This window comes from Terrapene carolina, unplaced genomic scaffold (assembly GCF_002925995.2).
Source record: "Terrapene carolina triunguis isolate 2854851 unplaced genomic scaffold, T_m_triunguis-2.0 Scaffold179, whole genome shotgun sequence".
NCBI classification, from domain to species: domain Eukaryota; kingdom Metazoa; phylum Chordata; order Testudines; family Emydidae; genus Terrapene; species Terrapene triunguis.
This window is the reverse complement of record NW_020664530.1, coordinates 131,164-153,093: the sequence shown is the minus strand read 5'-3', so window position 1 is coordinate 153,093 and position 21,930 is coordinate 131,164. Positions and strand designations below refer to the sequence as shown.

Sequence of the window (21,930 nt, the reverse complement as noted above, 5' to 3'; positions counted from 1 at the left end):
GTGTGTGTGTGTGTGTGTGTGTGTGTGTGTGTGTGTGTGTGTGTGTGAGAGAGAGAGAGAGAGAGAGAGAAAGTTTTAAAATTACACCCCACCACAAATTCCCACATTAAAAGAACATTATTAAGGTTGCAAAATCAAGCACTCCAAAGTTAGGAAATGCCAGAATTAAGGGTACCTGCTTAATGCAGCCCCCTTGTGTATATGCATTAGGATACAGTCTTTAATTACATACATATTATTTTTCCCCACAGACCCCCAGCCTCATTCACTGCACAGAATAGACAGTGCTCACTTAATAATCAATGTTTTGTTTTCTCCTTGTTCAGTATGTGTCTCCAGGCCTTATTTACTGCACACAATGCAAACCCTGCACTGAAGATAGAATTATTTATTTCCTCGCAGACTTTTCTATGGTGCTTGTCACTGTTGTATCCGAGTGCATCACAAATATTAGTTTATTTTCATAACCTCTTTGTGAGATGAGAGGGTGAGACTATCTCCACCTTACAGATGGGGAGCTGAGGCACAGAGATTAAGAACAGTATCCACTAATTTTGGGTGCCCAATCTGAGACCTCTGGGACCAAATTTTGCAGAGTACTTGGCATTTCATAGCACTTGTATGCTCAGAGCTCAGCTCGCATTGACTTGTGTTGCAGCTGTGAGTGCTCAGCCTTTCTGCAAATCAGACCTCAGGGTCTCTAGTTCAGCACTCTGAAAATGAAGAACACACAGTTAGTAACAACCAGTGAAAAGTTTAGTTTAAGTGACTTGCCCAACATCATGTAGGAGTTCTGTGGCACAGGCAGAGAAAGAATCCAGTTCTCCAGGGCAGCATTCAATGGGTTTAACCATAAATTCCTCCTTTTTCTTCTTGCAATCCTCTTCCTCATTCACATTCCTACTTTTGCAGCAAATGAGTCAGGGGTCCTTCAGACAACAATCTTTTACCATACAAACCTGATTCATCCCAAGAGCAGGTCCATACAGTGCACTGAATGAAGCGAGGATCCTGTGGGGAAAAAAATTAGGTCATCACCTAATTAAAGACAGTGTCAATCATAATACATATGCCCAAGAGTGCCTGCTGTGGTAGAAAAATAGCCTCTACTGCAATAAAACTAATAAAATTCCATTTGGTGCCCATTTGGTGCCAATGTTCAAGACCTTCTGCCCCTCATTGTCCAACCCCTGCCCTCCACCCCGTCTCCCTTCAACAAGGCAACACAAGGCATGTCATCTTGACAAGATTCCAACCCTCTCTCTATCACTCTCATCACTGTCTTGTCCATCAAGTACAAATATTCTATGAAAACATTGTCTATTACTAAAACTATAGTTTTTGCTCTTCTAATTTTTTATTTTATGTTGTTGCCATAGGTATGAAAATAGAATCAATCTTAACAATTAATCCACTCTTGCAACTTATTCCCTGCCTGAAGTCACAATCCTCCTTGTAACATTTTAATAATTTCTCCAATACCCAGAAGGTTATAGTCTCAGGTGAAGAGTAAGCAGCAAGAGCACATAAACTCTCGAGAAAAGGCAATACTCTTTTGACACAAATATCCTTAGTAACAAGTAATGTGAAAAGTAGAACTGTAATAAATATATGTTAATAGAGCTGTTTTCAATTGCCTTTGTTGTTTCCTCAACGTGTCATTTCACCTTTAAAATTGTTCAGTGTTTGGAATTTATTAAAGGAGTGAAAGTGAATTCTGATGACTCTTTGAGAAGACTAGTCCTTTCCCAGAAATAAAAAATTATTTCTTTATATAATACAAATTTGCTACTGTAATTACTGCTTCATTAGACACTATGCCTCAAGATGCTTGTGGATAGCTAGGAAAATATTCCACCACACAATCTTATTATAAATCAACAAACATTCATATGGATCAGTATATTTTTTTGAGAATGCTCTGAGAAATCTCACAGGTTCCAGATCCCCAAAGACTTTTAGGCATTTAGCTGCCATTGAAATCAATGGGAGTTAGATGCCTAAATGCCTTTGGGGTTTGGGGCCTGTGATTTCAAAGATTTCTTATATTTTTAAATCAATGGATTTAAATCAATTATATTTTTAAATCATTGAATGTGCTCCATCTAATTTTTCACTCTGATTGGGATATTTACCCAGGCTATCTGAAAGGCTGCACTAATTTGCCATCTCATTCAGCGGTGAGTGATACCATGGAAAGGTGGTATGTCAGATAGTGTTACTCTGAAAAAAGGTTTGGTAACTTCCCAGAGGTGAAAGGAAGCTCATTACCTGATACTACTACATAGATAAGTCACAGTAAGTGAGAAAGTGATGTTATGCAGCATTAAGAGTCTGAGATGTAAGTTAGGGAAAGCATCAAATTTCAGTTCATTTGGAATGTGTATCCCAAACTAGTAAACACAATTGTCATCTGTTATCTCTCTGAAATCAAGGTGCCCTGGCTGGAACAAATCTGTATGTGGTGGAAGATTGTGCTGGCATGGCATGCAACTAACTGTTGAGTTTAGAGCTAGCTGCCAAACCATGCTGTAGACTCTTGCCTTCATTTTCACAATATTACTACGTCCATTATGTACCTCAGCTATACATGTGGAAGGTGCCAGGAATGATTGCCCTAAATCTCCAAAGCACAACTCTGTCCTTGGCTGAGAGTTTCTATCACCACTGGGCACAGGGCAACGTTTTGGTGAAACAGAATTAGTATATCCCTACTGTATATTCTGGATCCAATCTGTGTCTTTCCTAATAGCCTCAGCTAATATGTCTCTCGAGAAGTGGGAGTCTCTTCTAAAAATGGCACACTTGGATTGGAGGTGACAACCAGCACAAGACATCTTCACCACCAGACCAGGTTGTACTGATAGATTACATTACAAGCCAAACTGTTAGACCATGAAAATTAGTGGCCAATTCTGCAGCTAATGCTTGGCATCTGGTTGGGTCCAAGAGTACAGACCTTTGATCTGATAATATTAAAATCTGAGCAGTCCCCCAAATGCTTGCAGACAGCCTTATAGAGAACTATCTTGGGAAATGGAAAAGTCACCTTCAGTTACAGTTAATAAAAATGATTTTTTTGTCAATTTTCATAGAAATGTTGACCTTCCTGAAATTTTCTGACCATTTCTACCACCAGATTACCATAGCTCACCTTCTCTAGCAACTGAATAACATGAATACCATCCTAACAATCTCCAGCCCTTACACGGTTGGAAATGTTCTAAAGATGAATAATATGATATTGAATGCTCACTACCAACTTCATGTTTGCAGTGTTGTTCTAGCTGGGCTGGTCCCAACTTCATGTAATTATAAGAAGGAAACCACATATGCAAATTCTCTTTTCTAGTGTGTGCCAAACCCAAGGAACCTTGGACATAAATTAGATCAGGTTGCTGGACTTGCCTAAAACTAAGGGAAAGGGTTTGGCTGTTAAGAACCAGATGCCACATTATGGATTTAAGCCAGAAATATGTTAAAAAGCACCATTACTTCAGATCTAAAGATTGGTTTACTTACAGATTTCTTGGTCCACTAAAACCATATCAGCGGACCTGCAGAAAGTAACATGAAGGTGCAAAATAGATATTGTGATTCAGTAGAGACTGATATGATCAACAGTGGAGTTTTAAATTCAAGGTCCATCATAATTAAAGTATTCTTTAGTTTTGACTTGTGATTTAAAAAAAGAGACCAAGTGAAACAGTTTTATTTGTCTCCCAACTGAGATAAGGAAACCTCTTATTGCTTGGTACATTGAAGTTTTTAATTCAGAGATAAAATTTGGAAATGACTGAGTTTTCTCTCTCTCTCTCTTTTTTTTTCCAAATAGAAGTTGAATGTCTAATTAAGAGAGAGAAACTGTGCCAGCCACTATTAAATTAAGGCTTTATAATTGGTGTTCTGTTCTTGGCACAAGAGAAACTTGATTCATTTCGAGATAACATCTTGCCAGTCAGGTACTGCTATTCAGAACCACAGGAAGATAAATTGTACTAAGTTAATTGTAGTGGGATAAACTTCAGGGTCCTTACTGTGGAGGAGACACAATTTATCAGTCTGTTAATTTTTTCCTCATGGTACTCTGCTGTGTATATATATAAAAAAAGAAACTTTGTACTGGATTTCATTTCCATTATGAAATTATTAGTCATAGACCCATGCAACTCAGAGCTGGACAAGTTCTATAAAGATCATATACTCCATCCTCTTGCCAATGTTCCTATGGTCTTTGGCGGAGATTTTGGCAGTAATGTCTCTTCTACAAAGTGCTCTGTCCAAAGCATTGGAAATGTGCTACTAAGACCGTTCAGAGTAGCTGGGTTAGGTTATTAGTTTTTTGTTCTTGGTTTTGGTCAGTACTGAATATCAAGTGGGAAGATATTGAATTTTTGGATAAAAGAACTATATACTTTGCTGGGTAGATTTAAACATCAGTGTGGCGAGACTACATATACTGCTGATCTAAATAGTCTTTCAGTAGGCACACTAACGGGAAACATCCAAGTCGCTTTTCAGTCAAATGAGCAAGTCTCAGATGGGAGTGAGATCGTTTATTTGGATTTTCATTAATTCCCAAGAGTGGACTTGTGATTTGTTTGGGATACAATGAAAGGCATAGAAATGCAGTTGGTTATGCTGTTGCTATGTAGTTGGGCAGTTAGATTTGGGATATCACAGCATGCTCTTGTTCAGTCAAAAAGGATCGGATCAGTCTTTGTGTGAAGTGGCAGCACCTACAGGTGCAGAAACAGCCGTAGCAAAAGGAAGCAGAGTAGGCAGCTCCTCCAGTTCTTTGAGATGCCTCTATGGCTTCTCCTCCTCCTCTCTTTTCTATTCAGCTCTCTCTTCCTAATGTGTGCATTCTGAACCTGGCAGATTTCAGGACCCTGAAGCACTTCTGTGACTTTTTACCTATCTCTTCCTTCTTAAATCTCACATTGGCTTCTCTGCACTAACTTTCCCCCAACCTGCACAGGATTCTTCCTCTCTTACATCTTTCCTTGGCTCCCCACTACCTACAGCACCTTGATATGCTTCGTTTTGGTCGATGTCCTCCTCCTAATCACATCCCTGTGAGACTCCTCAGCTGTATTCCATTTCAGCACCTCCTCCTTTGGATGGGTGCTCTGCTCTGCCTTTCACAGGCATGTCAGACACAGCTGGCTGGGGAACATTGATTAGGTAAGCAGTTTGAAAAATTGTGTTCCTTATGCTACTTTTCAGAGTAAACCAGAACTCTTTGAAGCCATCCAGGGTTTACAATTCAGTCTTAACCTTTTGTTGAAGACAGCACCCTTCTGCATACTTTCAGCACTCATGTGATAAGTATTTGATGAAACATTAGCAGATGAGAGGGGAGTACTATTTTAAATGCTGTAAAAAAAGACATTGAGGGACAGCCATCAGAAAGACAGTGAATAGAAAAAGTTGCTGGGGAGACACTGCTACTACTGTTTATATCCCTGCCCTTTCACCTGGAAACCAGGTCTGAGGCTCATCTCCTTCACGATTCTCCTTGAATTCCTGCTGACCAGCTAAGCTCTCCTGCTGGATCACTTACAGTCACATTAGCAGGTGGCTGCCGTCCTGTATAATCCAGTTAGATTTTATGAGGGTGTCTATTTACACAGGACCAGGTGTTAACTCCCTGTTTGCCATATGTGTTTTGGCGTCTATCCATCCCAGCCCAGCAATACACTGTTGTGTTTAAACAAGTGACTACTTTCCTTAAATGCATCTTTAACTAAAAATAAATAAATAAATCTGTAACCAACTCTCAAATAAACCTTTGAAAATACCAACAGGTATCAATTGTCATTACCATCAAATATTAATCAGGCTCAAGTCCGTCTTCCAAAGTATTCTGAATCCATACTGCTGCTCCACTCTCATACAAAAAATGACGTCGATTATTTCGTATACCAATCAATCACTAGTCTAGAAAGCTTGTGCCTTACTTTTTGTTTGTTATGATGACATTTGTTCAGTGTTGCTCCCTAGTGCATCCTTATGTCATCTGCAGAATGATCTATAACTGTGTTCTGTAATTCCTATAAAAGGTTATCATAGTCATTAATTTTTCCATGGCATAATTTGCACATTTTGTCATTTGGGCTGTGTACAAAGCTCACATTTTCAGTTCTCATTTTGATTTACATCACAGTATTTTATGCTTGTATGGATAGTATAGAAGTGCTGTTCTTGTTTGTTAACTAACTGTTCCCATGGCCCTTTATGATACACAAAACACTAACAAAGAGTGACATAAAATGAACAGTAGAAATGCAGCCATCAGTAAAGTAAGTCTTCAGGCTTCCTGACTCAGGAGAATGGATCAGCCAATAGGTTTACATTTGTACAGAGACTTTTATCCTGGAGCTTCCCAAAGTACTCTGCAAATTATGTCCATACAACACCATTGAAATGCAGATACCTCTGCAGTGAAATATGCAAGGGCATAACTCTTTCCTTGACGGCCACTGCAGTGTTTGGTGCCCTAAAGCTCAGAGGAGCCCAGCATGAACTGCTACATTCAGTAGCAAAGGGATTTGCTGTTATTTATCAAAAGAAGTCAGGCTTTCTCTACAGCATTAATTCAACAAACTTGGTGCTGTGGTAGAAGGAATCTTTAGCTAAAAGTCAAATAAAATTGTACTGGAAGCCTTGGGCTCAGTGTAAACAGGTCAGTTAAGATAGGTTATTGGGAGTGTTCCTTAGAGGAGTGGCTCTCAACCTTTCCAGACTACTGTACTCCTTTCAGGAGTCTGATTTGTCTTGCGTCCCCCCAAGTTTCACCTCATTTAAAAACTATTTGCTTACAAAATCAGACATAAAAATACACAAGTGTCACCGCACACTACTACTGAAAAATGTGTTTACTTTCTCATTTTTACCATATAATTATAAAATAAATCAATTGGAATATAAATATTGTACTTACATTTCAATGCATAGTATATAGAGCAGTATAAACAGGTCGTTCTGTATGAAATTTTAATTTGTACTGACTTCGCTAGTGCTTTTTATGTAGCCCATTGTAAAACTAGGCAAATATCTAGATGAGTTGATGTATCCCCTGGAAGACCTCTGCAAACCCCCAGAAGTACATGTACCCCTGGTTGAGAACCATTGCCTTAGAGCAATTTTTTGCTCTGCATGTATGATGTCTAGGAGGAGGGCATGTGAGGTTAGATGCTTTTCTTCAATTTTCCATTCCTGTGTTTTATGTGACTGAGCAAGTGTAAATTTGTCATCTTTGCTCCTCTCTGTCATCTTCTGACCATGTAATATTTTGTGGGGGGGGGGGGGGGGGGGGAATCAGGAAAGTCTCCTACACACTCGGGACTGGAGGGTTATTGCTTGTTCATTAGTGATATGGAGCAGGCTTTCCAGATTGGTTCTATGCTTTACATGTCAATGGTTTTTCTTGATATTTGAAAAACAGTCCAGTGCATCATCATTGCTGATTCAGCTACTCTGTTAGCAGGGTTGCCAAGTGCAGTCCTCAAGCATGCTTGAAGTAGCTCTGTTATAGGAAGTCACTTGATAAAATATCAAGGGGACAAAGAGCAGTTATTTATCAGTGAAGAGGTTTGCTGTGATATTCTTCCAAGCCTTCCACAGCCTTCCTTTGATAAACACTGAAGTGTATGGTGGTGTGTTTTAAATGGTTTGACAGATGTTAGCTTTGAATAAATGACAAATGGATTTTTTCACAGCCACGCATTAATGAAAATGGAGGCCTGTGCAAACATTCTGCAGTCGTCTGCTGATGGCACTGCCAGAAAGCAATGGCAATATACTAATATGGTCCAAGAATAACCTTGTGCTCTTGGAGGTGGTAGAAGTGAAGAAAACAAAGGATGAAATTCAGCCCTGGGATAATCAGACACAATTCCTATTCCAGGCAATGGAAGCTGTGCCTGATGAAACCAGGGCTATATTTGGACAAAAGACTTCTCATTTATAGTTGAAATGAAGATAAAATGCTATTCGCATATGTGTGTATTTTATCCTAATTAAATAATGAACATTTTAACTTATTTAGATATGTTTTGGGTACTAAGAGCCAATAATTAAGTTATTAACATTTTATAAAACATGATGTAATGACCTCCTGGTTTGGCCATGAACTGGGATTGAATCAACCTCCAAAGGACAGGACTCTACCATTTAAGCTAAAAGGCTAAATTGATTAGCTGGAAGTAATAGCAGGCTGATACTCTCTTATGCGATCCAGCCAATAGACCAAAAAAATTTAAATGATGGTGCCTCATTGTAGGCATTTAAATAAATGACTTGATTTCCTTTTGGTACCTAATTTGGAAAATATTGGCCTTGTTGATCTCTCTGTGTCTGTTTCCCTATCTATAATCAATAATACTCCCCACACTGAAGTACTGTGAGGCTTAGTTCAATAATGTTTTTAAAACACTTTGAGATATTTCAGTGGACGTTATTACAGAAATTTGAAGTATACCTATTTTTATATTTTATACTGCATAAGGCCCAGAATAAACAATTGCAGGAAGAATTTAAGCAGATGTCTAAGGGATTGTTTTTTATTAAATCTGTAGAGTAATGGTAGTGTAATTGTTTTTAATCCTAACATATAAATGAAGGCAAAACAATCAGGAAACTTACATCTTCCTTTCTTTCCCCTTTCTTTTCACGTAGAGGCATCATTATTGGAAAGGAATCAGGGCCAGGAGACCTAACAGACCTGGAAAAAATTGTTCTTGGAATCATCATGTCAAAACATGACATTTTTCTGAAATTTGCCAAACAGAAAAGCAGACAATTGAAATAAGTGTCTTGTTGCACTATATATATAGATATATCATACATCTAGATATCGTAACATGGTTCACCAAAGCACTTCACAAACTGCCTTGTCCTGCTCCCCTTTTCAGTAGGGATAACTGTGTGACAATCTTGTTGTAATATTTCTTTTGTTCTAGTTTACTGATGTATAGTTCTGTTGTAGTTGCCCCAAAGTCAATTGTCAGAAATCAGGATTTTCCTGTCATTTCAGTGGCTCTTTTGCATTCTATTTTCTCTGTTTAGGGTTTCATTCAATGTCCATTGAAGTGAATGAGAGATGGTGGTCTTTGGATCAGGTTCTTTTGCAGATTTCATGCTTGGATAGAATGTCTTCAAGGCAGCATTCATGCCTGGCCACGTTTGACTTTAGTCTGATGCTTCTCGATACCTTTCTCGGCACTGTGAATTATGCATAGCATTTTCTAGCTTGATTCTTTGTGGCTTTATGATACTGGGTCCTTTGTGCAGAATCCAATCATATGAAACATTTCATCTCCATAGTCCCAAATAGCTATGTTTCATGGTGTTCTGTTGGTCATCTGTTCAGAGCAGTCATCTCCAACCTTTTTACATACAAGATCAGTTTTTTAATTTAAGTGCAACCCAGAATCTACCCCGCCCCTTCCCTGAGGCTGCGCCCCACTCACTCCATCCCCACTTCCTCCATTACTTACCCTCCCCCACCCTCACTCACTTTCATCAGACTGGGGCAGGGGGTTGGGTGCAGGGTGTGTGTGTGCAGGCTCTGGGCTGGGGCCAATGGTTTCGGAGTGTGGGAGGGGGCTCCGGGCTGAGCCTGGGGGAGGGGGTTTGAGTGCAGAAGGGGGTGAGGGATGCAAGCTCTGGGAGGGAGTTTGGGTGCAGGAGGGGGCTCCGGGGTGGGGCAGAGTGTTGGGGTGCAAGAGGGGGTACAGGATACTGGCTCCAGGAGGAGGCTCAGGTCTGGGGTGCGGGAAGGGTGCAGGCTCCTGCTGGGTGGCATTTACCTTGGCTGGCACCACGCCGCTCCCGGAAGCGGCCATCATGCCCCTGCAGCCCCTTGTGGGGGAGGGGGAACGTGGCTCCGCATGCTGCCCCTCTCTGCAGGCACTGCTCCCGCAGCTCCCATTGGCCGCAGTTCCCCATTCCTAGCCAGTGGGAGGTGCGGGGGCGGTGCTTGCAGGCAGGAGCAGTGCGCAGAGACCCCTCGCCCCCCTGGGGCCTCAGGGGTGTGTTGGCTGCTTCCAGGAGTGGCGCAGGGCCAGGACAGCCAGGAGCCTGCCTTAGCCCCGCTGTGCTACCAGTCTTTTAGCGGCCGAATATCATGATTGACTTTCAGAGGCTCCAGGATCGACCACTGGTTTAGAGTTACTCTTAGGCTGTTGTGAAGTTGAGTCATTCTCTGTTTTGTGTTTCCCTTCTGAGTTGTGACATATTAGTTTGGCAATGGGTACAACTGAACCACAATCATATTTACTTCAAACTCCTCCTCCTGCAGTTCCTTGCTTTTCTAAGGAATAGGCATTCTTGAAAACATGTCCATTATAAGAAGCTCCTTTCCAAGCCTGTTTTTCACATTGAACAAGTACTTTTACAGTTTTGTGATTATTTTCTGCAGTATTTGTGATACTTTTCACTTTAGTTTCTGTAAAATGGCTTCCATTTGGTCTGTTTTGACCTTGACCAATTTCTGCCCATAAATATATTCATGAAACTGCTCACAACCCAAAACTATTTCCAGAATTTCTTTTGTATTTTAGTCAGTGCTTGTAAGTGTATGCTATTGGAAATATGTTGGGGCAGCCCCCAACCGATGTGAGTTTGCATCAACTGAGATCTTGGGCTCTAAATTTTGGTGCTTCTGTGACAACTTTCTTTACTTCTCAAAAATGTTTATCTTGCCATTTATGCTAATGTCATTCTATCCTGTTATCAAGTGTTCTTCAGAGCTAATCTCAGTCAGTTTGATCTATAGTTTGTTCCTGTGCATTTTGAGGTCCCTTGCTTTTGCATTCCACATACATTCTGCAGGCTCCTTGTGCTGTCCCAAATCAGCAGGTCATCAACAGTTATTTCTGTCCAATCTGGATCCTCAAAGGTCTGGAACACACATGGCTTTCATAGACCTCAGTTGCTCGGGGAGTCTAGAAGGGCAGTTGCTCAATCATATATCTACCAAAAGGGTGTTTGGAGATGCAGAATTTTACATTACTGTATTGAGTTAAACCTGATAAAACCCTTGGCTTGCATCCAAAAATGAAAATAATCTTTCATTTTGAAGACTAGATGTGTCCTCTTTATAACTGTTTGCAAGCAACCGCATTCTCATTTGATGACCTTATTCAAATTGGGTCTATACATCAAGTATCGGGGGTGGCCGTGTTAATCTGTATCCACAAAAACAACAAGGAGTCCGGTGGCACCTTAAAGACTAACAGATTTATTTGGGCATAAGCTTTCGTGGGTAAAAAACCTCACTTCACTCCTTGTTGTTTTTTTGGGTCTATACAGATTCTTAAATTGTTTAGTTTTATTATGGTGACCATACTCCTAATCCAATCAGCTGGTGTCTGTTCACTCAATAACGTCTAGTTTTACTATCTGATCAAATTTAGTTTTTACTTTATTCTGAGTACTAATGGGACTTTATGTGGCATGCTGATCTCTATATTAATGAGTAGGGCTGTAAATTACTTGCAGTTAACTCACGTGATTAACTCAAAAAATTAATTGTGACAAAAAAATTAATCAAGATTAATCACAGTTTTATTCGTACTGTTAAACAATAGAATACCAATTGAAATTTATTAAATATTTTTGCATGTTTTTCTACAATTTCAAATGTATTGATTTCAGTGACAATACAGAATACAGTGTATAGTGCTCACTTTATTTTTGATTACACATATTTGCACTGTAAAAATGATAAAAGAAATAATATTTTTCAATTCACCTTCTAGAAGTACTGTAGTGCAATCTGTTTATTGTGAAAGTGCAACTTACAAGTGTAGTGTTTTTTGTTTGTTACATAATTGCACTCAAAAAACAAAACAGGTAAGACTTTAGAGCCTACAAGTCCACTCGATCCTACTTCTTGTTCAGCCAATTGCTAAGAGAAACAAGTTTGTTTACATTTACAGGAGATAATGCTGTATTCTTCTTATTTACAATGTCACCAGAAAGTGAAAACAGGCATTTGCATGGCACTTTTGTAGCCAGCATTGCAAGGTATTTACGTGTCAGATATACTAAACAATCGGATGCCCCTTCATGCTTCAGCCACCATTCCAGGGGATATGTTTCCATGCTGATGACGCTCATTAAAAAAATAATGCTATAATTAAATTTTTGACTGAACTGCTTGGGGGAGAATTGTATGTCCCCTGCTCTGTTTTACCTGCATTCCCCCATATATTTCATGTTATAGCAGTCTCGGATGATGACCCAGCACATGTTGTTCATTTTAAGAACATTTTCACTGCAGTTTTGAAAAACGCAAAGAAGGTACCAATGTGAGATTTCTACAGCACTCGATCCAAGGTTTAATAATCTGAAGTGCCTTCCAAAATCTGAGAGGGACGAGGTGTGGAGCATGCTTTCAGAAGTCTTAAAAGAGCAACACTCTGATGCAGAAACTACAGAATCCGAACCACCAAAAAAAGAAAATCAATCTTCTGCTGGTGGCATCTGACTCAGATGATGAAAATGAACATCGTACTATTAGTCGTTCTGCACTACTGTGGATCATTACTGAGCAGAACCTGTTATCAGCATGGATGCATGTCCTCTGAAATGGTGGTTGAAACATGAAGGGACATATGAATCTTTAGCGCATCTGGCATGTAAATATCTTGTGACGCCGGCTACAATAGTGCCATGTGAACGCCTGTTCTCACTTTCAGGTGATCTTGTAAACAAGAAGTGGACAGCATCATCTCCTGCAAATGTAAACAAACTTGTTTGTCTGAGTGATTGGCTGAACAAGAAGTCGGACTGAGTGGACTTGTAGGCGCTACAGTTTTACATTGTTTTATTTTTGAATGCAGGTGTTTTTTTTTACATAATTCTACATTTGTAAGTTCAACTTTCATGATAAAGAGATTGAACTACAGTACTTGTATTAGGTGAATTGAAAAATACTATTTCTTTTGTTTTTTAGAGTGCAAATATTTTAAATACAAAATAAATATAAAGTGAGCACTGTACACTTTGTATTGTAATTGAAATAAATATATTTGAAAATATAGACAACATTAAAAAAAATTAAAAAATGTATTCTATTGTTTAACAGTGTAATAACGATTACTTTTTTAATCACTTGACAGCCCTATTAGTGAGCTATAGCCTGAACTTAGTCCATTAAACATCTCATCAAATATTTTAATAATTTCTTTTGCATCCTTGTTTTTACAAGTTATATTCCTATTTGGTCATCTGCATGTGCAAATTGCTGTTAACCTGAGCAGACCTGGGACTTCCTTTTCCGCTGTTCCAAACTCTATTAAGTGGTATCTGTCCTTATGTGACATACCTGTGTGGTTTTGCTTTTGCGCCTTTTGTGCCCCTTATAAAATTGGGTACTCACTGATTATTTTGTACACTTTTCCTGCGATTACATTGCAAGCTCTAGTATCTTTTTTTAAATTCACTTTTTGCTCATTTATTACCGGTGTCACAAACCAATCTGTTTTAGACTCTTGCTTTGTTTTGTAAATGTACAAAGAGACTCAACTTAAAGACTCCTGTTTCTGGAATATCATCATTTTCACCATCAATGCTGTATGTTCATGAAAGTATTTTGCTTTTGTATTTCGTTGAAATTTGTGCTTGGAGCTGAGCAACACAATTAGAAAATGGTTGCTCCTATGCCTTGGATGACAGTACACTCATGATTGCTTCCTGTATTTATTGCAAACGAATCTTTTATTCCCATTTTTTAAACATTATGTCCTTGCTATACATTTTTTATTGGACGCACTTCATTTTTTTCACTGTTAACCTTTCATTTGGTAAACACAGTCTAAAGCAAATACCCACTTTTCTTTATAAAGGCAAGTCAATTTCCTGCAATAACCTTGCTTTCACTTGGTTATTACTCATACCACAAGTAACTGAGTCTCTAATTATTCTACCTGCTAACTTCATGTTCGTATGACTTGGATATATTACTCTGGTCAGTAGTCCGAGCTGTATAGAAAACGTGACTTGCCCATGTGACATTCTTTCATAGATCAAGATATTATTAAAATTTTTGAATTTTCCCCCCTAACTTTGCAATCCCATACATGGTCCCACTAATATGTAGCTCTCTGGTACTTCTGGGTCTCCCATGCTCCCTCTCATATTTGTCTGCAATACCATTTGTTTTCAGGAAAATATGGTAATCCTGAAGAAAGAGAGATTTGATAGTTGGTCCAATGGTGAGGGCTCTAGCATGGGACTTAGGAGGTCCAGTTTTAATTCTTTGTTCTGCTGCAGATTTTGTGTGACTTTGGGCAAGTCATTAAGCATTTCTATACCTCAGCTCCCCATCTGTAAAATTAAGATAATTATACTTCTCCCATTCCCCTCCTCACAGGTGTGTGGTGAGGATATATACATTACAAGATTGAGGCACTCAGATACTACAGTAGTGTGGGCTATATAATTACCTTTTGGTAGCTAGCATGTGACTGCTTTTATCAGGTTCCCTTCTAGACCTGATTCAAGTGGCTTCATTTGCTCCATCTTTGTCAAAGATTCAGTTTTCTTCTGTCAGCGTGCATAAAGATGTGCTGCACAGGAAGTTGGTGAGTGTTTGGTGAGGAAAGCTGATGCTCCCAGTGACCAGTCACAATAGGCTAAAAAATACCATTGAGATTAACAGAGATCTAAAACGTGCTTAAGACCAGTAAACTACTAGCTTTTAAAATTATTTCCCCCTACTTCCATCTCTTCAGCATCTGCCTATAGTGGATATGTTAGAAACTACCTTCAGTGCATTAGCGATGATATAATAATCATTGTGTCACAGTTCAGGGCGGCTGCACCTGTATTTCCCCCTCTGTGGTCCAATAAATGCATCTACTCTAGGCCCCTGGCTCGTCAGCTGTCACCTCTTTTGGGTGGAGACCTGGGCCACCAATCCCAAGGGTATTTGCAGGCTGCGCAGTTCCCTGACTATACTGTGATATCCCTAGCAAAAGACAGACTGCCTATGCAGGCCTGCTTCACTTCTCTCCTCAGAGATGGTACACAGCATGATTGCCACAGTTAGGTTATCACACAGCTCTATATAAGCAAGCACATTTATTCTTAAAATGAAAGCATTCAGAGAAAACCCACTAACACAATAGAAGAACCTACATGCATGCTAATAAGCTTACCATAGATCATCCCAACTCCAACAAGGTCTCTGGCCAGTGAACAGTCCTTCAAACCCTACCTAGGGGTTCTCCTGTGGTCACAAGTTCATCACAGGTTCAGCTCAGAACAAGCACTATCAGCCTTATGGGGGTCTCAGTATTCGAAAGTCCTTCCCTAAGGATTGCGGGATACACCCTCAAGAGGTCCTGTCTGTTTGTTGGATCAGAAGGAAGGCCCCGAGTCACTTTTAAGTCCGGCTATTTAACCAAAAATCCTTTCTTTGTCTGTTGGTGCCAGAAAATCCAGTTTGAACCAGTATAGGTGAGCTTCTCTTCAGGTGGTCGTAACTCTCTGGAGGTTCTCTGAGTGAATTTGCCTAACCACCCGCCTAAATCATTTACCTGACCAGCCTCCACTTAGTTCCTGGGGTACTGTGTTCCCCCGCCCCCATGGAAATACATACAATCCCTCGATAGTACATGAACATTTGCATTTTTAATACAGTGAACTCCTAAAATACTTTTTGAATTAAGTTTAAGGTTTGTCAGGAAATTGCAGGGTATTGTCATATCTGTCATACATTGCATTCACCTTTATCATCATTACCAGCCATGCTGCACTTCTGTTCTCCTTTACTTGCCCAGTTTTTGTGGCCTCTAACCAGTCCAAGGCATAATTAGTGGAAATTAGAGAGAAGATAATGAGTGGATCAGGTGCATAAAGTACTTGTTTTCTGCAGACTAGGAGATGTTGCTAATTAATTGTTTATATTTCTGCCCTGTCCCTGCCATTTGTTCTTGTCCTCTGATATAGGAAACTCTGGAAGATTTTTAGTGGCAGGGCCAACAGCTACACACATCAGGTAAAATCTTGGCTTCACTGAAGTCAATACAGTTTTACCATTAGTTTCAATGGTGCCAGGATTTCACCCCTTGTGTGTGGGGGGTGTGTGTATACATAAATTGTGGAGAAATTCCACCTTTTTGGTGAAAGAATTAAACTTTTGTTTGGAATATTAAAATAAGTGCTGAGGAGAGGGATTTTAATGATAGAGTGCATGTAGGTAGTCAAACAGATAAAAAGTATAGCAGGATTGCATGGTTTTCCAAAATATTATCACATGACTAGCCCTGCTACAAATCAATTATATATAATACTCATAATAAGTACTTTTGAATGAATGGGAGGACTAAATACCAATTCTAATACAAGTTTAAAATAATAATTATTTGTGATTTTCAGTTTTTCACTCTGTATTTCTTGTTAAAAGCCATACAAATCAGGATCATGTTAATAGCATAACACAGAATGCCATAAGATGTAGAAGGGGTCTATGAATTTTTATCTTTGCTCCATCACACTCAGGTCTGGTCTACACTAACCCCCCAAGTCGAAGTAAGGTACGCAACTTCAGCTACGTGAATAACGTAGCTGAAGTCGACATACCTTACTTCGAACTTACCGCGGTTCAGACGCGGTCCACACGCAGCAGGCAGGCTCCCCCGTCGACTCCGCGGTACTCCTCTCGTTGAGCTGGAGTACCGCAGTCGACGGCGAGCACTTCTTGGTTCGATTTATCGCGTCCAGACCAGACGCGATAAATTGAACCCGGAAGTTCGATTTCCAGCCGCCGAACTAGCGGCTAAGTATAGACCAGCCCTCAGACTGAAGCTGATGGTTCCAGAAAATCTCTCTTTCTTTCTTTGAACCCTTGGGTTATTTCAGTGTCAGAAATATGTATTGCTTCATAAAAAGGGAGCAAGCACTCCACACATTCTTCCTCCCCCCCCCCACACACAATGTTGTAGAGTTTTGTGTCTATAATCTTCCTTTATTTTTTGCAAAGGTAGTAGTATCATGTATGTACTTTGGAGACAAATTATACATTATAGTGCATACCACAGCTAAAAAGTAAAATGCCATTAAAACAACAGCAGCTCTGGTGAGAACAGAGGTGGTTAAAGTCATGATATTGTTCTATTGTGACTCTAAATATTCTCCTTACTAGACATAATGCAATTCTTTTTTTTTTCTTCTTTCCAATTTAGGTACTTCAAAAGCTAGGGAAAGCTGATGAAACAAAAGATGAACAGTTTGAAGAATATGTTCAAAACTTCAAACGACAAGAGGTCAGTTACTTGTTTGGTTTGTATATCACAAAAAAATTGGGGTGTATTGATTGTGATGAACATGCTTTTGGGCAACAGGTCAGACACATTGTATGAAGATTTACAGCTCAAGGATTTCATCCAGCAGTCTTCCTGTAAACAAAACTCTCTTCAAGTTTTGCTTGCAAAGTGACTGCAGGATTGGGCCCAACATTTGTAATAAAGGGCCAGGTTCTGATTTCATGCAACACCATTCTGAAGCTGGAGGCACTCTCTTGAACACAGTGTCATGTAACTCACTGGAGTGACTGTGGATGTACAACAGTGTAACTGAGAATAGAATCTGACCCAAATTAATACTGCAAATGCAAAACTGTAGTTGTATTTTACAAAGGGGAGGCATATTTGTGTGATTTCTTTGCTTGTTTTCTTGGCTGTATTAGACTTAGTAGTTGCCACAGTCTGAAGTTGAACATGAACGTTATAGTGTGTATAGACTGTAATGTGTATTCTTCCTGCACTGTCTTATTGATGTATTATTATTAATAATAATTATTATTGTAAATATTAATTTCACAACAGTGCCCAGGCAGCCAATCAAGATTGGGGCTTCATTGTGCTAGGTGCTGTAGGTACACATATGATGTACCTACTCTCTGTCCCAAAGACCTTATTATCTACTCTGCTTACAATGTATTCTAAATTCTAACATCCATTACTCCTTGCTGTACTGATCAGAGGTGACTAATTATACTGAATTCCATGGCAGCTTTCTAGTGTGAATTAATACCCACTAAGAATTAGATGAATTCTACCAAGATTATTTCATTTGTTATATAAGATAAATATGAATCCAGGTCTCCAGAGGTTTAATCATAGTCTTTCTGTTCTTTCCTTTGCGTGCGGTTTAGCTCACATGTAAAGACACTCAAATAGTTCAGGCCCAAGAAGTTATATTTCTCTATCTGTTGTTGAATGTACTCGGGGATACAAAAGATCTGTTTTATTCATCTAAAATGTTTCACATGTAAGTGAAAATAACAAATTTATTTTTAAAAAAGTTCATCTGTATCAAGATGTTTTCTATAAAAACAACCCCATTAGAAAAGAGCTAACATGGTGAAATGGCCACATTAAACGAGAAGCCGTTAGGGACTGACTTGTATCTCCATCACCTCTGGTTGTTCATACGCTCTCTTACAGCCCAGAACCTCACTCATGGGAGATGTAACTAGGACTGGGGGAGCGTCAGGGTTGGTCCTCCACGTTTTAGTATGGCATGTGAGAATTGGCTTTGGGAGCATGAGACTGTCAGTGTTTGTGATTCCCACCCTGAATCAGTCCCTCCCCATGCCACTCATTGGTGTGTATCCCATACAGACACTGCTCATTCCTCCCCTACCTCACTTGCTCCAGACTGGCCAGCCGCAGCTGGGCTCCTGCTCAGTGTCCTTGCAATTAATGGAGGGGTGCAGAGAGCCACTGAAGTAAAGTATTTGCACTCCCCTCTCCCTGAGGCCCAGGAGCAATGGAGGCTTCAGGAATTGCTTGGCCAGGTGGACCTTCACTTCTCCATCCCTCCATTCAAGGGAAGGGAGGCAGTAGCAGTCACTGTTCTGGGAGGGTGGTTCTTCACTCACCTTCCTGAGACCTAGAGGGAGATCGAGGTATCATGAGCCACTGGGCCCAAAGCAGAGAGCAGTGTTGGGAGCTGTTGGGCCATGCAAGGATCTTGTATTTTTAACAGGGACATTTACATTAACATGGGACATTTTTCTACTTCCTCTTCTGCAGCTGCTTATTGTCGAGTGGGGAGCATAATCATTTCTTGGTAATGTCACTGCCATTTGCATGGCAACTAATTGTGATGTCAAAAAAAGAGGTATACATTTTCTCTTTAGTTGGAGCAAAGGTGGGAGGAATGAGGCCCTGTTAAGAAACAAAGTTCCTGTAAGATGTAATTTTTAGCCAAATAACTCTAGTAATAGAAGGAGAAATAAGAAGGAAGATGACAGGGCGGGGGAGGGGGGGAATCGCCTATTTCAGCAAAATTTTGTCTCAAAATAATTTGTTTTTGAAGAATTTGCTGTAGTGGTATTTTCCCGCTGGAAGTCTTGCTATGGGCAAACAAGGCTGATGATGCTAATTTTATTTATCTTCTCAGTCTTTGGTGGACAGACAGTAAATAATGAGCAGTCATGGGCACAGCAGACTCTAGATAGCACTAAATCAGGACATAACCATGACGTAGTGCAAGGGGTTGAACTGAGGTGGAAAGGACTAGCGTTCCTCTTCTAAACTCCACCTACAAAATAAGCCCTGCCCACATGATGTTCCAAATTGACACCATTTTGAGTAGATAGTGCAGATGTTTAAAATCTGATCATGCATGCTCTCTGAGCTCGATTGGGCTCCTTGGGCTTCATTCTCCCTCAGTGGGGTTCAGATGTACCCATAGGCTCTGCTTGGTTCCTAGTGCTTGATTATGGAAAAACAAAAGCCTGTCTATTTGCATAGGTCTTCATAATATGCCTCCTCTTGGTTTGTCCTTGCTTTGATCAACAGTGAAATAGTTGACAAAGTTCCGATATAAAATATTATCATTGTGCATCTGAATTTATACCCGTTCTGATGAATGTAGCATTTTTCAGCTTTCAAAGCAACTCAACCAAACCTCCCTGTCAGAGAACATTTTAAGGGAAATTCCAAACTTCACTTAAAATCTCTGACTAGCAACTTGGCTCAATAATGCATCCATCTGATTCCCAGCTGTGCCCTAGGGCTGCATTTGAGTTCTGGGGAAATTGTCCCTTCAGCTTTGCTTCCCCTTCTAAGGTATTTGCAGCCACTGGTGCCCCTGCAGGCTTCAGCGAGTGAGCTAAATTGAGAAATGCCAGAGGATAAAAGAAAGGTCTGTTTCACTTTCTCCCTCCCTTATCAACTGTCTCATTGGGGGAGCTTGATGAGTTCTGTGGGCAGAATGCAGTCCATACCCCTACTTATCCAGGCAGGGTCATCTCGCCCCCCTTCCCTAACAGGAAAGAACTGGCTCCAGGGGCAAGCCACTGTCCCTCCGCCCCCGCCTCTATCTGTGTTAGAGGAGTGAAGCCAGATGGAAGATTGTGCCTGGGTTCTTATAGCCTACATTAGCAGCCACGCCTCTGATGGCCCTACCCATCCATTTTCCCCATAAACCACGGATGCACAGCACTGGACACAGCACCATTCTCCAATGCCCACTTTGTTTCCATGCTTCCATCTCCTCCAAGCAGCTAGCCAAGGAGTGAGAAGAGGGGCAGCAACCCAGATGTGAAAGAACAGCAAGGGATCTCTTCTTGGCCCACCATTTATTTACATCTAACCCTTAGCCCACATTTTATAAGGCCAGAATGTTCCTCAGTGCACATGAGTCCAAATTCAAGCTAGTGTAACTACTGAAAGTAAATGTGGCTATCTCCTCTGATGGTCGAAGACCAAGTGTTTCTAACTAGGGAAGATGGTTAACTGAAAGAATGGCCTTCTCAATACACTGGCCCTTCACAGGTAGCCAGTTCCAGGAAGACATCACCTCAGTCCCCTTTGTGAGCATGAAAACTCTCAGGTGGCAACAGACCAACTCACCCGCTGGAAAAAAAATTATGATCAGTTATGACACCCTAAGCTCCTGCACATGCTGGCAATGCTAACGTTTCTTCCAGGATTGTGTTAGTGTTAATAATGGCTTAAGGAAGAAGAAAAATTACTTTTATCTCTTTCTGGATCATTTTTTATCAGAACTCTGTACAGAGAGAGTTGAAACAAACCACAGAGTCATATGGTTTCTGGAATATGTTGGATTCATAATAAACACAGACACATGGTACCAGGGAAGTCAATCAAAGGGCTGGGCTGAGGAAGAATACTATCTGGTACAAAGTCTTATTTCAGACTAATATTAACTGAAAATGGCCACAAAAGCCATAAACAGAAACAAAAATCCAATTACTATTGGAGCCTATTGGGAATTCTGATCTCAGACACAGGCATGCTTCAGTGAACCAGAGTGCATAGGAGACCTGTCCAGTATTATTTGTTATTCCTTCCACATCTCACCCTATCACATCCATTGGCAGAGATCACAGTCCCATTGTAAATTCTCCCCTCCCTCCACTGGTGAATGTGGAGAATCAGATATTTTTAAGGGATTCACTGATTAGCAAACCAGGCAGAGCGATCTTTAGGTCAGAGGCCAACTGGGGATAATGGAGGAAGGTGCATTTAGATCCCATTTCAATCCAGGAAATGGGTACCAGAGACAGGGCACAGCATCCACCAGCTAGAACATAGTGATTCCTGAGGTAGGAGCTACAGAGTACTATTTAAAGTAGAAGGGGCAGCACAGATTCCCTGCCTGACCCTCCACCTCTCTCAGGAACCCCACTTCCCCCCACCAGCAGCCTGGACCCCAGGCACATGAGTCCATCCACTCATCCCCTCAAACTTTGAGTGAGTGGAATTATGACCTGACAATTTTGGACCAGCTCCCCCATTCCCAATCAAAGTGGTCAGGCTGTGGTGTCTCCCCATTGCTCCACAGCCTATGCACTGAGGTCTCAGAGCACTGCTCCTTCCATGGATAACAGACTTGTTCTGGTCATGACATTTTTGTAAATAAGTGAGGAAGAACATG

The 21,930-nt window shown here is 40.4% G+C and overlaps 1 protein-coding gene across 2 annotated transcripts in view; it reads left to right on the top strand.

Moving 5' to 3' along the window:
* LOC112112029 (amphiphysin-like) overlaps positions 1-21,930 on the top strand; it is a 185,809-nt gene that overhangs the window by 65,466 nt on the left and 98,413 nt on the right. For both annotated transcript variants that reach the window (XM_026654043.1, XM_026654042.1), the window contains exon 2: positions 17,202-17,282. In XM_026654043.1, coding sequence (XP_026509828.1) covers positions 17,202-17,282 — 81 coding nt within the window. The remainder of the gene's footprint in view (positions 1-17,201; positions 17,283-21,930) is intronic.